Source organism: Chiloscyllium plagiosum, chromosome 17 (genome assembly GCF_004010195.1).
Source record: "Chiloscyllium plagiosum isolate BGI_BamShark_2017 chromosome 17, ASM401019v2, whole genome shotgun sequence".
Classification (NCBI taxonomy): domain Eukaryota; kingdom Metazoa; phylum Chordata; class Chondrichthyes; order Orectolobiformes; family Hemiscylliidae; genus Chiloscyllium; species Chiloscyllium plagiosum.
In genome coordinates this window covers 33455220-33471279 of record NC_057726.1, presented here as the reverse complement: position 1 = coordinate 33471279, position 16060 = coordinate 33455220, and the positions used below count along the sequence as shown (strand labels likewise).

The 16060-nt window shown below is 39.4% G+C and overlaps 1 protein-coding gene across 3 annotated transcripts in view; it reads right to left on the bottom strand.

Moving 5' to 3' along the window:
* The window catches only part of ap1g1 (adaptor related protein complex 1 subunit gamma 1), a 113223-nt gene that overhangs the window by 53244 nt on the left and 43919 nt on the right, over positions 1-16060 (bottom strand). For all 3 annotated transcript variants that reach the window (XM_043706823.1, XM_043706825.1, XM_043706824.1), the window contains 5 exons: positions 15656-15711; positions 14130-14243; positions 12273-12413; positions 8543-8597; positions 2135-2257 (listed from right to left, as the gene is read on the bottom strand). In XM_043706823.1, the coding sequence (XP_043562758.1) occupies positions 2135-2257; positions 8543-8597; positions 12273-12413; positions 14130-14243; positions 15656-15711 (489 nt within the window). The remainder of the gene's footprint in view (positions 1-2134; positions 2258-8542; positions 8598-12272; positions 12414-14129; positions 14244-15655; positions 15712-16060) is intronic.

Sequence of the window (16060 nt, the reverse complement as noted above, 5' to 3'; positions counted from 1 at the left end):
TAGTATATGTATGGTCAAATTTGCTGACTATTAAAAACAGAATCAGCATCAAAAATAGGATAAAAATCAGTAAAACAAAGCAGCATTTAAATGGTCAGAGTTATGACCAATAAAAACTTGTTTTAACTATATAAACAACATCAGGGAGCTTAACTTTTGACATGCATACAAATGTGGGCAGGTGATTAAAGTGAGCTGAAAGCCATGAAATATAGCAAGAAGGACTTATACACTTAATGGTAAGGTCCTAGGGAGTGTTGCTGAACAAAGACCTTGGAGTGCAGGTCATTAGCTCCTTGAAAGTGGAGTCACGGGTAGATAGGATAGTGAAGGCAGCGTTTGGTATGCTTTCCTTTATTGGTCAGAGTATTGAGTAAAGGAGTTGGGAGATCATGTTGCGGCTGTAAAGGACACTGGTTAGGCCACTGTTGGAATATTGCATGCAATTCTGGTCTCCTTCCTATCGGAAAGATCTTGTGAAACTTGAAAGGGTTCAGAAAAGAATTACAAGGATGTTGCCAGGGGTTGAGCTTATAGGGAGAGGCTGAACAGGCTGGGGCTGTTTTCCCTGGAGCGTCAGAGGCTGAGGGGTGACAAAATTATGAGGTGCACGGATAGGGTAAATAGACAAAGTCTTTTCCCTGGGATGGGGGAGTCCAATACTAGAAGGTATAGGTTTAGGGTGTGAGGGGAAATACATAGAAAAGACCTACGGGGCAACTTTTTCACGCAGAGGGTGGTGCGTGTATGGAATAAACTGCCAGAAGTAGTGGAGGAGGCTGGCACAATTGCAACATTTAAGAGGCATCTGGATAGGTATATGAATAGGAAGGGTTTGGAGGGATATGGGCTGGGTGCTGGCAGGTGGGACTAGATTGGGTTGGGATATCTGGTCGGCATGGACGGGTTGGACCGAAGGGTCTGTTTGCATGCTGTACATCTCTATGGCTCTATGACTAAGTGAATACAAGATGACATATTATAATCCATTGATCTGGTCACATTGGGAGTACTGCTTGTGCAACTTCAACTCCAGTCAACAATTTCTAGATAAAGATAATACAGTAGAAAAGAAACAAAAAAAAACTGAAATGGGATGTGTTGAGAAACAATTCAATGGTTTAAATTAAGATAAGTAGTCCAGACGTAGGCAATTGGGAATGCAGGAGATTAAGTACAGTAGATTCTGCTAGAACGCAATAGTCGCATTCTTGTGCAATCACACATTATAAGAAAATTGTGCAATAGCCACACCATAGGGCCGGAAGAGTTATAACAAATATGTGCTTTAGAAACACTGTCATCAATTTGTCAATCACATTACAATGAATTATCAAAACGTATGTTATAGCAGAATGGCCTGTAGATCAAATGTTATATAAAAGTAGTGAAGCCGGAGGTATAACTGGAAGTGAGTGGAAATAAGTTGGAAATAGGTATTGGTAAATGGCCAGAATAATCTATCAGACAAGATAGCAAAGTCTCATTCTTTAGATTCCAAATAGATACAAGAAAAAAAATTGTTGTTAAAAGAATTAGTTGAGATGGGCCAAATAGCTTTCTTCCAGACTGAAGGAGGGTCGCTGGGTCTGAAACATTGATTCTGTTTTCTCTCCACAGATGCTGCCTCACTTGCTAAATTTCTCCAGCAATTTGTGTTTGTTTCAGATTGTCAGTACCTGCAGTTTTTTGTTATTTGGTTTCACTCACATTAATTTATAAAAATGTCACTTCAATAACTCCACACTGGCCACATTAAACTACACGTCCCGCATACTGACCCAAAAGTCAAAATCTTTTGAAGTTAACCATTATGGACGAAAACGCAAACATTTGAAATGACAAACAGCAGACAAAAAAAGTCAGTCACCATCTCTTCATACAATACCTTTAAATCGGTAATACAATAAACACAGACACTTTTCTTTGAACACATCACAAAATCCAAACTCAAAGCAAAATATATGCAATTGGATTTTTACAAGACAATTGTTCAGCTTTATCATCTTGAAATCAATGCAAGGAACAAAATCACGATAAAATTAATACAGATAATTAATTTGTAAACCAGCTTTCAAACACTTAAGCTTGAAATTAGCACTTCTACATTGTGTTGCTATTTTAAATGTTGTACCTGAGACGTATCTTCCAGGACAGCTTTGTAAAGTTTCTGTACTGTGTAGGCATGCATTTCAACACTATTGGTGATCAACTGGATCAAGTTGGGCACTGCATCATCTCTTACATAACTGCCAGCCTAAAATGGAAAAATAGAAAAATTACGGACCATTGTAACAATAGTGATTATAGAAAAAGAAAATTCAGTCGGCAAACACAACAACAACTTAAGGCTGTTTCCCACCTATCAAGTTTGAAAAATCATTGCCTCTGAGTGAGAATTAGAAGAGTGAAGTAGTGAGGCTGAGAGAGAAGGCACCTCTTGGAGTGAGAGCACACCTGTTAAAATTCAGCTGGAAATCTGTGCCCATTGCAATCACAGAGCTTGGTTTCCTAAGATTTCTCTTTGCCATTCACTTGGGATCCCAAACTCCACACAAAGTTCTAACTTAAGATTTTCAGACAAAACTACATACTTTACAGTAGCCCCAATGTCTGTACAAGGTATAAGTCAGGGGTAGGTTGAAATACTCTCCATTTGCAGGGATTAGTGAAGCTCCAATATTCAAGAATCTCAACACTATAGAGGAGAAAGCAAATCACATGACTGACATCTATTGCAGTCACTCCTTCCACCACTGATGCACAATAGCAGCAGTGTGCACCATATACAGGTCTGCAGTAAGGCAATTCTTCATTCCTCCCTCGATAGTACCTTGCAAACCTGCCCTTCTCGGTAACAGAAGTCTCAAGGGTAGCAGATTCACAGGGAAGTTACTGTTTTCAAAGCTCCCAACCAAGCCACACACCATTCTGATTCAGAACTTTAATGTCTATTCCTTCCATGTTGCTGGGTCAAAATTAGGGGAGCCATTCCCCAACAGTACTGTGTATGACCTACTGACAAAGGACTGCAGTGGTTCAAGACAGCAGCTTATTACCACCTTTTCAAGGGGAATCAAAAATGGGTGATAAATTGGCCAAGCCAGTGAAAGCCACAACACAAAAAAGAAAAGTGGAACACCATGAAAGTTTCAGACAGAAGCTATTCTATCCCATGCCAAACCCTTTTACCTACAGAGGAATGAACAAACTTTGCCTTCTGGTTTTCCAAAGCCTACAAATTTTCAACAACATAGACAAGTCCCTTCATGATCTCCCTATCTCTATTAATTTCCAGCCATAAAAATCGAAGAACAAAAAAGTTTCTGAAATCTGACCTTGTTCATTCTATCTTTGCATCACCATCGTTAGTCATGCCTTCAGGTAACCAGATCAGAAATTCTTTCCTAACATAGAACCCCTACAGTGGGCCATTTGGCTGATCAAGTCCAACTCTCTAAAGAGCAGCCCATTCAGATTCTCCCAGCCCTGCAATCCCAAATTTCTCATGGTTAATCCATCTAGCCTGCACATCCATGAATATCATGGGCAATTTAGCATGGCCAATCCACCTCATCTGCACATCTCTGGACTGTGGGAGGAATCTCATGGAGGCACGGGGAGAATGTGTAAAATCCATACAGAGAGAATCAAACCCCAGTCCGTGACGCTGTAAGGCAGCAGTGCTAACCACTGAGCCTCTGCCCCTTAGAATCAAGATACTGTGTCTTTGGCCAGGTCACGCATCCTAACGTTGGACTTGTTTAGCTTAGTGCCAATTTTTGTCTGATTATGATTCAGAAGGGTCTTGGAATTTTTGCGTAAGTTATATACATGCAATCCAAATGTTATTGTTAAAACCTACAATAGCCAGGGACTGGATTGCAAAAATTCTGCTTTAAACAAAATGAAATTTTGCTTACAAGGTATGAACAAAAAGAAAGAGGCACACAAAGGTAGGCACTAGTTCTGGCCGGTGGATAAACTCCTGCAGCAATCTGAGATTCAGCTGCCTCCATCTGTTCTATCCTGCACACATCATGGCAAAATAAAACAATAGTAATTTTCTATTAGCACTTTATCCTATCGCAATTGAAAAGAATTTAATAGCAGAGATCACAAATCAATAGAATCAAGTCCTGGTAACAATCTGACATGTAACTTAGTTTGGTTTCCACAAAAAAAAGTCATGTTGCCATTGTTAAATTAGTATTTGCCAAAATATGGTCAAACAAATTTTGATCACTCAGTATCAAATTAACTTTCAATAATATAGGAGAGCAAGTAAATTAATTTCAAAACTTTACAAGTGTACTTGTGTCCATTAATTAAGAGGGCTAACTAGAAATTTGCTGGAATGGAGATTAAGGGGAAGCACTCGTGCTCTGTCTGATCCATAATCAATGCTGAAAAACTACTTACTTCTTCTACACAGTAGTTCTCATTTCCTTTCAGCTGCTAAATTACTGGAGTCCTACAACACCCAATGGCAGTGGTAAAATCGATGAGCACTAAAATGTTTAGAACTCAAACCAGCCACCCATCTCAGGGGAACGAGTTGACCATCTCTTCCCCCTGTCCTCAGTGGATAGATTCAAGACAATTGGTTCAGGTTTGAGATCTAAAATTTTAAACACCCATCCGGCCAAAAACACTTTGGAGTTTAAAATCACCCTCAATGCGTCAAGACTTTGAAAACTTAATGAAAACTTAAATGCCATTTACTGGTGCGGTTTGAAGGTAAATGTTTTCTACGCACATCAACCTAGTTCTCAATCTTGCATTTTATTCAGTGAACCAAATTGTACATTGTTTTTCATACTAAGTCTTTTTCTAACTAGGGAAGTTTGCATTTCAAAGTCATCCCTATGGTAAAATATCTCTAAGAAACTTGACATTGACTTCTATGAGAAATTGCTGAGATTGGTGACTGATTTTAGTAACCCAAGTCTGAGATTTGCATGAAATAAAATGTTAAATAGATAAGAACAGCTCTTAAACATTATACTGCAAACACATTAAATGTGGTTAAATGTCTTTATACTTTACCCATTAATGCTCAACAGAATTCAGGAATGTTGAATTTGTATAATCATCATGCACATAATTGTACATTTGAGCTTCAAAGATCAAAAATGAACCTTCCAGTTGTCAGAAACTTTTCTACTGGACCAAATTTTGTTCAATATCCAAAACTTAGTAATTACATCTTATGGACTGTTATTATCAAAACAAAATGCATACTAGCTTAGTTATAAGGTTGAATATACAATTGACCCCTTCACACTCAAGTGCTGTAATAGCATCAACTCTCAGCTATGATTCACTTTATCTTGCTCAGTATAGCAACGTGGAGCTTGTTTATTTTTTAAAAATTCAAACGTGCTGTCAAAGTTATTTTCAGACATTTACAAGTAATTATTTATGTGTTGCATCTTGCACATTTTTATATAATTGACTCTTCTGAAAACAGTATGTTAAAACAGTTTGATATTTTGCATTTTATCATTTCATTTGTCCTGATTTATGGTATGACAATTTACAAAAATGGAACTTTAACTTTGTCTGTGAAACAATCTTTACACCTCAGATACTAGATTCAAATTACCTTACTTCTAGAAGCCTAAGACATGGTAGTCATTCAACTCAAGTCTTTAGTGGATCTATGCCATATTAAAAAAAGGCCAAACTTACCTTGCTACACTACTGTCTCCCCAAGATTCTATTTCTAATGCCTGCCTTATAAGACATAAGACCATAAGACATTGGAGTGGAAGCAAGGCCATTCAGCCCATTGAATCCACTCAATCATTTAATCATGGCTGACAGGGCATTGCAATTCCACTTATCCACACTCTCCCTGTAGCCCTTAAATTCTTGATCTCGCAAGGAATTGTCAATCTCTGCTACGAAGACATTTAATATCTCGGCCTCCACTGCGCTCCATGCCAATGAATTCCACAGGCTCACCATTCTCGGGCTAAAGAAATACTTCCATTCTAAACTGGCCCCCTTTAATTCCAAGGCTGTGCCCACAGGTCCTAGTCTCCTCGCCTAATGGAATCATATTCCTAGCATCCACCCTTTCTAAGCTATGCATTATCTTGTAAGTTTCTATTAGATTTCCCCTCAATCTTCTAACCTCAAAAGAATACAATCCCAGGATCCTCAACCGTTCATAGATTAGGGCCACCATTCCAAGGATCATCCGCGTGAATCTAGTATTCCAAATGGGGCCTAACTAGAGCTTTATAAAGTCTCAGAAGCACACCGCTGCTTTTATATTCTAACGCTTAGATAAATGACAACATTACATTCGTCTTTCTTAATCACGGATTCAACCTCCAAGTTAACCTTGAGAAAATCCTGGACTAGCACTCCCAGATCCCTTTCTGCTTCGGTTTTATGAATTTCCTCAGTTTAGAAAATACTCCATGCCTGTATTCTTCTTTCCCCCAAAGTGCAAAACCTCGCATTTGCTCACAGTGAATTTCATCAGCCATTTCCTGGACCACTCTCCTCAACTGAAAATCTTTCTGCAGCCTCTCCACCTCCTCAGTACTACCCGCCTGTCCATCTAACTTTGTATCATCGGCAAACTTTGCCAGAATGCCCGCAAGTCCCTTCATCCAGATGATTAATATATACAGTGAACAGCTGCAGCCCCAACACTGAACCCTGCGGGACACCACTCGTCACCAACTACCATTCCAAAAAAGAACCTTTTATCACAAATCTCTGCCTTCTGTCAGACGGCCAATCCTCAATCCATGCCAGTAGCTCACCTAAAACACCATGGGCCCCTCACCTTACTCAGCAGCCTCTTGTGAGGCACCTTATCAAAAGGTCTTTTGGAAGTCTAGCTAGATAACATCCACTGGGTTTCCCTGGTGTAACCTACTTGTTACCTGTTCAAAAAATTCTAACAGGTTTGTCAGGCACGACCTCCCCTTAATAAATCCATGACGACTCATTCTAATCCAACCCTGCACTTCCAAGAATTTAGAAATCTCATCCTTAACGATGGTTTCTAGAATTTTACCAACAACCGAGGTTAGGTCAATCAGCCAATAATTTTCCACCTTTTGTCTTGATTCTTTCTTGAACAAAGGGGTTACAATAGCAATTTTCCAATCATCTGGGACTTTCCCTGACTCCAGTGACTTTTGAAAGATTATAACCAACGCCTCCACTAATTCCCCAGCCATCCCCCTCAGAACTCGAGGATGTAGCCCATCGGGGCCAGGAGAGTTATCAATTTTTAGATCTTTTAGTTTTTCTAGTACTTTCTCTTTTGTAATGGCTACCATACTCAACTCTGCCCATGACTCTCCTAATTGTTGGGATATTACTCATGTCTTCCACTGTGAAGACTGACACAAAGTACTTATTAAGTTCTTCAGCTATTTCCTTATCTCCCATCACTAACCTTCCTGCATCAATTTGGACAGCACAATGTATACCTTTGCCACTCATTTGTTTCTTATGTATTGAAAGAAACTTTTACTATCATTTCTAATATTACTGGCTAGCCTATCTTCATATTTGATCCTCTCCTTCCCGATTTCTCTTTGTTATCCGGTTGGTTTTGTAGCTTTCCCATTCTTCTGATTTCCCAGTGCTCTTGGCCACTTTATAGGCTCTCTTTCTTTTTCTTTGATATATTTCCTGACTTCCTTTGTCAGCCATGGCTGTCTAATTCCCCCCACCCTGGATAAATCTTTCTTTTCTTTGGGATGAACCTCTGTACGGTGTCCTCAATTACATCCAGAAACTCCTGCCTTCGTTGCTCTACTATCTTCCCCGCTAGGCTCTGCTTCCAGTCAATTTTAGTCAGTTCCTCTCTCATGCCCCTGTAATTACCTTTATTTACCTGTAACACCATTACATTCGATTTTGCCTTCTCTCTTTCAAACTACAGACTGAACTCTACCATATCATGATTGGTGCTTCCTAAGCGTTCCCCTACTTCGAGCTCTTTTATGAAGTCTGGCTCGTTACATAGCACTAAGTCCAGAATAGCCTGCTCCCTTGTGGGCTCAATCACAAGCTGTTCCAAAAGCCAGCTCGTAAGCATTCCATGAATTCCCTTTCTTTGGATCCACTGGCAACATTATTCACCCAGTCCACTTGCATACTGAAGTCCCCCATGATCACTGTGACCTTGCCTTTCTGGCATGCCCTATCTAGAACACACCTACTTAAACAGCAATCACTTGCCTTCCCAACAGCCTCCCTGCTCCAACCTCACTTCCACCCAGCTCCCACGCCTCTCGGCTGTAAAAAAAAAAAGGCGTTTATCTTCTTTGCTAAAAAAATGCATTGCCATATCTTAATTGCATCCTGTGACAATGCATCCCAGCTCATTTTTGTTAAAATGGAATTGAAACTGTAGGCTTTCCATATTTCAAAATTAAGGAGATCTTACATCAGTAGTTTGGGAAATTAGAGGCCCAAGTTAATAGTCCAATATCTAACCCACTCAAGCTGAAATGTGTAAAATTAAAGAGAAAAGCTGCAGCTTTAAGATGAGACCTCTTACCGTTGTTAACACTTTCATTATTGTGTCTATGTGCCATCTTTTGGATGGTGCATACCTGTTTAGAAAAATAAACATTATGAGAAGATATTTGCCCCAAATGTTTTGTATTTCTTAATACTCTGATAGTCAAATGGCAAACGTTTTTTTAAAAACGTAATGATCACACTAAAAGAGCCTGAAATCTGGTTTACTATTGCTTTCCAGAAAGCACTTACAAAAATAAATGACATGGATGTAGGTTTGCTCGCTGAGCTGGAAGGTTCATTTTCAGACATTTCGTCACCATGCTGGGTAACATCTGTGAGCCTCCAGATGAAGCACTGGTGATGTTTCCTGCTTTCTATTTAGATATTTAGGTTTCTTGAGTTGTTGATGCCATTTTCTGTGGTGATGCCATTTCAGGTAGACCGTGCCCAAGTCAATGTGTTTGTTGAATGAGTTCCAGTTAGATTGCTGAGGCAGCAGTGCTAACCACTGTGCCACCGTGCCGCCCACCATTTTCTGTGGTGATGCCATTTCAGGTAGACCGTGCCCAAGTCAATGTGTTTGTTGAATGAGTTCCAGTTAGATTGCTGTGCTTCTAGAAATTCTTGTGCAATCATCCCAACATCCACAAACGAAGCTGCATCAGAACATTATTTCAATGAGCCATCACACTCTGCAGCACGGAGGAACTGCACAGAGCAGAGGAAAATCACATATGCAGTGTATTCAAGAAGAATAGGTATCCAATGAACACAGTCCGCTGATTTCACAGCAACAAACCCAAACAAGCAGAGAAAACGCGTCCAGAAACCCTAGCCACTCTCCCCTACACCAAAGATATCTCAGAAATGACTGCCACACTACTGAGATCCCTTGGCATCATGGTATCCCACAAAACCACTAATGCACTAAAACAGCAGCTAATCAACTTGAAAGACCCTGTACAGACAACAAGCAAAACTAATGTCATTCACAAAATACCGTGTAAGAACTGTAACAAACACTACATTGGACAAACAGGCAGAAAACTAGCCACTAGGATACATGAATATCAACTAGCCACAAAACGACATGACCCTCTCTCACTAGTACCCTTTACATACGGAAAGGAAGGACACACACTTCGACTGGGACAATACATCCATCCCAGGACAAGCCAAACAAACATGCACAAGAATTCCTGGAAGCATGGCATTCCAACCGGAAATCAACACACATTGACTTGGACCCGACTTACCACCTCCACGCTCTTCCCCCACCCACCCCAATGAGGAAAAGAACAGGAAATGATATCACCAACCCAAAGAAACCCAAGCATATAAATAGAAAACAGGAAACATCAGCAGTGCTTCGGCCAGAGGCTCACTGAAGATGTTACCTAGTATGGTGGTGAAGCGTCTGAAAATGAACCTTCCAGCTCAGCGAGCGAACCTACATCCAGAACCTGAGCTACAAATCTTCTCAAAGGTCGCTACTTACCTTTCAACTCGGCGATCTTTAAATTTGAGAAGGTTGTGGGATTCAGATTGCAGGAAATCCTTCCTTTTAATCATTCTCTGCCATCACTCTACTTCATCTTTAAGGGACTTGTGTGCAAAAACATGCTGCGGCTTGATTGTCTAATTATTACCATTTTGAATGACGGTGACAAGCTCTTCTCATTAATATCAATGTTGCTAAATTTCTGATGGTCTTCAAAGTATTTTTTTTGTCCTCTCCAGAATACTAGATATTTGATAATGAATAACCAGGACCAGGCAGGGAACACACTTTTTGGCCACCCAGATGCAGGATTTAGTCCACTGTAGTCAATTTTTCAGAAGGTTTGCCTGATCCTTATGGAACTGGCTACAAAAAGGACAGCAGCATTCACTAGGTAGTTCTCCCACTGAATTCAGAGGATGTGACAGAGGCATTGCTGACAGAATTCCTCTAATGCGGTTACAGATCAGTGATACATAACTGACAAGCAGACAACTGTGATGGTTGTTTTTAGTAAGAAGAATGGGGCAAGACAACACATGCTAGATATACAATTTTAAACAGAGTGCAAGAACAGTTTTTGCACAAGTTTTTGAAGGTGGCAAGAACAAATTGTACAATCCAAGAACACAAGCATTATCAAAGAGAGAGTATGGAAGCCACAAATTTGTGACAAATCTTCATAAAACACTAGTTCAACCTTAGAGAGGTAGTACTATGCTCAAGACTGCACACAATATTTTAGTAAGGATGCAAAAGCTGGAGAGGATATAGATGACAATTATCAGAATAGGTGGACAAAAGACAGGTTGGATAGCAGTAACGCAATTCAAGGGTTTAGATAGTTTTCTCTTTATTCACTGTTTCTAATGTCTGATGGGTGGATAAATAGAGAGAACTGAGTAGGTAACTGACAAAAGGAAACATGGTGGATAAAGGGAAAAATCAATAATTGTGGTTGATTTGGATGTTAAAAAGGCATTCTACAAGGCGACATAAAAGGTCACTATGCAAGATATTAACGCATGGTCCTGCAGCAATATAGTAGTATGGATAGAGAACTGGCTAATGAAAAAGGGACAGAATTGGGATAAATAGGTCATTTCTCGGTGAGCAAACCATCACTTTTGGAGTGCCACAGGAATTGGTGTTGAGGCCTCAACCATTTACAAATAGTATCAATAACTTGGATGAAAGGACAATTTAGTGTAGCAACATTTGCTGACAAAACAAAGATAGTAGGAAAGCAAGTTGAGCAGGACTTAGTGTACAAAGGTATTTGAAAATGTTAGACAAGTGGACAAAAATTAGAGGAGAAAGGGAGGACTGCAGAGGACTGCAAAGGGAGAATTCCTGTTCCTTGGATGCTGCCTGACCTGCTGCGTTTTTCCAGCAACACATTTTCAGACAAAAATTCAGAGATGGAGTCTAATTTAAGAAAAATGTGAAAATGTACACTTGAGGAATAAAAAGCAGACCATTAAAATTGTGAGACACTGCCAAAATGCAGAGGGATCTTGGCATCCTTCTACATAAATCAAAATAATTAGTATGCAAATACAACAAGTCACTAGGAAGGCAAATTAAAACTTAGCCTTTACTACAAGAAATATAAAATAAATGTTTGCTACAACTGTACAGAACAACAATGAGATCTAGAGTATGCACAATATCTCAGTTTCCTTACTCAAGAAGGGATGCATCTACATAGAAGGTAGTCCACAAAAGGTTCACTAGGTTGCATTTTACATGAGGCAGAGCAAATTGGGCCTGTACTCATTGGAGTTTAGAAGATTGAGGGGTGATCTAATTGAAGAAAATTCTGATGTAGCATGAAAGGATAGATGCTGAAAGTATGTTTCCACTCACTTGAATCCAGAACTAGGAATCTCAGTTTAAAAATAAAAAGTTTCCCCATTTAAAATGGAGTGAGGGTTTTCCTTCAGGCTCATTAGTCTTTGGAAGGCTGAACTCCCGATTTTAGTGGAAGCTGGGTCACTAAATATACATGTGGCCAAATTAGATAGATTTTTGAACAATAGGGGAAAGGCAGAAGTGTAATTAAGGCCATAATCAGATCAACCTAAATCTTACTGAACGGTGCAAAGGTTAGAATGTGTCCCCTTACTCTTATTTGGCATTTTATGCACGTATAGTAGATGCAGGATGTGTTGTTTCAACCAAACCTGTGAACGTCAAATTTTATTGTTATTTATTTACAACTTTATGAAACATTGAAATAACTTGAAATATAAACCCGTACTTCTCTGCTGCAAGAAAGATGCCAGAGGCACAATCAGCTTTGAATTCAGGATCACACAAATCCAGGAAATAGAGCAATTCCTTCATCATTCCTCTAACATTATTTCCATTTACTAGAGCAAAGCTCAGTTCCATTGCACGCCTGAAAAGGCAAATAAAAAGGTGAAATAAGTTTGTGCTTTACCAGAATGAGAACCACCCACCAAATTTTCAACAATTTTTGTGGAAATTGACATATTTAATTTCATTTGCAAGCCATATGTCTGCAAAACAAATTCAATACTTTTGTTGAAGAACAAGTTAAATTTTGAACTCATTAACACATTGAAAGAGATCGCACAAATTCTTTCCAATATTATATCACAGGACCTTGGTGTGCAAACAGACCCTTTGACCCAACAAATCCACACCGATCCTCAAAAGAGTAATCCACCCAGACCCATTCGCTTACCTTATATTTACACCTGACTAATGCACCTAACCTACACATCCCTGAACACAGTGGGCAATTTAGCCCAGCCAATTCACCTAACCTGCACATCTCCGGACTATGAGAGGAAACCCATGCAGACACGGGGACAATATGCAAACTCCACCCAGATAGACAGTTGCACAAAGCTGGACTCTAGCCCAGGTCCGTGGTCCTATGAGATAGCAGTGCTAAACACTGAGCCACTGTGCTGCCCAATTTTGCAAAATACAGAGAAACCTCGATTATCCAAATATCAATTATCCGAAGGAGATCGCGAGGTCCTGATAGAAACATTACATGAAAGAGCTGTTTCAACCCTGATTGCATCTTTTGTTTACAATGATTAAAAACTATCTCGGCTCACTGAAATGCTGCCGAGAATAGTCCTGGACATCGATGGGAGCCCAGGTACCATCCCCAAATAGCTGACCTCCCACCCATTCTCCCTGTTCCCACACTTCCTCTGAAATTCTACATAGAGGAGAACCCTAAACCACCATTCCCCAGATATTCTCTTTAACATTGTCCTGTACAGGACAGAGGTGGAACTTGTCAAAAAGTTGTGTGTCCGTGCGTTATTTGGAGACGTACCCACAAAGGCAGGACGGGGATATTGGTGTGACAGGGGCAGGTGCGCATGGCAGCCAGGGGCGCAGATGGGGGTCGCACAGTGGTTGGGGGCGTGCAGACAGTGGAGTTGGATGGGGTTGGGGGCGGGCGGGGGCTCACATGCGGTATGCTGCAGTCTCCTCTCCTGAACAGGGAGCAGACTTAACAGAAAATTGAGTCCCAAAGGAGAGGCATTGAATCAATTAACCAAATAATCAATTATCCGAACGAAATAGTGCCCGCCCATCTTGTTTGGATAATCGAGGTTGCTCTGTATAGCGTCCAAACCAGAAACATTAGCTGTGAGAAATCAAAGTTAACGTTTAAGATCAAACGATCCCTCTTCACAGATGCTGCTAGACCGGCTGAGGCTATCCAACAATTTCTGTTTCTGTCTGATTGTGCAGCATCCGCAGTTCTGTGTTTTTTCATTCAGGCGATTAAAAAAAAATAACGTGTTGCTGATTTCAAATTTGTCTACTATAATGTTTGCAACATCTTATTACCAAGCAGTTAATCCTTTCTTCAGCATTATCCACACAATACCAGGACTGATTCATTAACAGCATGACGAGAATAGAATCCATAGGGATTGCAGCAACATATTAAAACCAAATATTAAATAACCACACATCTATGACCCCTACATGCTGCTGAGATAGTTTCCAACCTTTGAGCCAATGAGATTCTCATATCATAACCTATGCATAATTGTATTATCTGCTATGCAAACGTAACTGTATAAATAATCTAAAGTTTTGAATTTGAAATCTTTACCTTTTAATAGATACATCCAAGTCCTTCAAACAATCCACGATTGTACTTCTATGTCTTTGGACTGCATTATGATCTGTTTGGACTGTTTTAAGCAGCGACGTCAGTGCTACATACCTTCAAACAGTGAAGCAAAGTTATACAAATTTAGCTGCGAACTGTGCAAGTATTTACAAAACTGATCTGAACACAAACAAAACCAGAGGTGAATGATTCAACAATCACAAGAAAGGATATATGAAGCTATAAATTAATGAAATAATTCTTGTCTACAAGACTTGCTGCAAAAGCAAAGCTTTTCATTTGAGTAGACAGAGTTCAAAATGATTCCCCTCCTACTGAACTTTCTCAGATATTCAAACTACACTCCATTATAAATCTAAGACTTGGATTTACATAATGCCTTTAAATGTGCATTGCAAGGCACTTTACAGGACATTTTGCACTGAGCCAAGTGTATTAGAATAGGAGGACAAGTGACTGAAAGGTTAGTCAAAAAGAAAGGATTTAAAGACTGGATTAAGGGAAGCGATATAGAAAGAAGCAAAGGTAATTCAAACCTTATGCCTTAAGTGACAAAGGACTCAGCTACTGATGGTACAGCAATTCAAAGCTAGGATCCACAAAAGGCCGACATTTAACTAGCAAGAGTTGGAAGGATTACAAGAACATACAGATGAGATAGGTAAGCTTGTACAGGGATTTCAAAACAAATTTTAAAATCAAGGCATTGCTGGACAGAGTGCCTATGCAGGTGAACATCAGGAATGATGGGTAAAACCAGCTGCGAGTCAACCACATTGCTGTTGGTCTGGAGTCACATATAGACTGATTTCCTTCCCTAACGGGAATGAGCAACACAGACTGTTGTAAAAACCTATCAAAAGGGATTAGATGGTTGTTCAACATTTTTTTTTGAAAACGGAATTCAAATGTCGCCATCCGCCATGATGGGATTGGAACCAATTTCTCTACAAAATTAGCTTGGGGATCTGAATTAGTAATCCAGGAAAATTAGCACTATACCACCACCTCTGGATACAGAGCAAGAAGTTCATCGCTGCGTCAAGACCGCAAACGATCTGGCTCAAGTGGAGGTATGGACTTAATGGTCAAGGCAGAAACTGAAAACAATAGCTTGTATGCATGCAATATTTAGCTGGAAGAAATTTCTATCTAGCACTAGACGCTGAATATGTAACATGGCAAATCAGAAGCATTAGAATAGGTTGAGAGAAGTTGTATGGTGCTAGAGAAATAATTTGCCACTCAACTCACTGAGGGAATCCCAAAGCATTTCATATCAAGTGAATGTTTTTCAATTGGAATCACTTTTTTTGTAAGAATTTATATAATTAGCTCAATAGAAAGCATATTAAAAATCTAATAGACCCAAATTCATTGTTTTAAACTTGAGTTGCACTTTAGGTCAATCTCTACCTCTTTTATAAAAAAAAAGATAGAAAGAAAACTATCCTGATTTAGCTATTGCAAATGCTGTTTACACAAGTTTAAATTAATGAACATACCTTATATTTTTGTCATTATTAAGCAAGAATCGTCCCAAGATATTTATGGCTAAAACCTGCAATAAATTAAAATGTGAAATTTAAGGTTAGTTATGTACAATCAATTTAATTTGCATTTAAAAGTTAATCACAAAATTAACTACAATTTTAGAGATTTTAATATTATTTGTTGCATTGAACATTGAAGACGAAACTCTCTTTTTGAGATGTATGACAACAGTCACCACCTTCTTGACGGTCTTAAAAGTCTGAAATCAACAAGACTATCCTTTTACAGATTCTGTCCCTTAAATAGTGGTAAACCTGAAAACCCTATGACTGTTCAGGATCGCTCACATATATTGTGACACTGATTTGGAAGTACTAAGGCTGTGGTTGCATAAAGAAAGTTATCAACTAACCAAA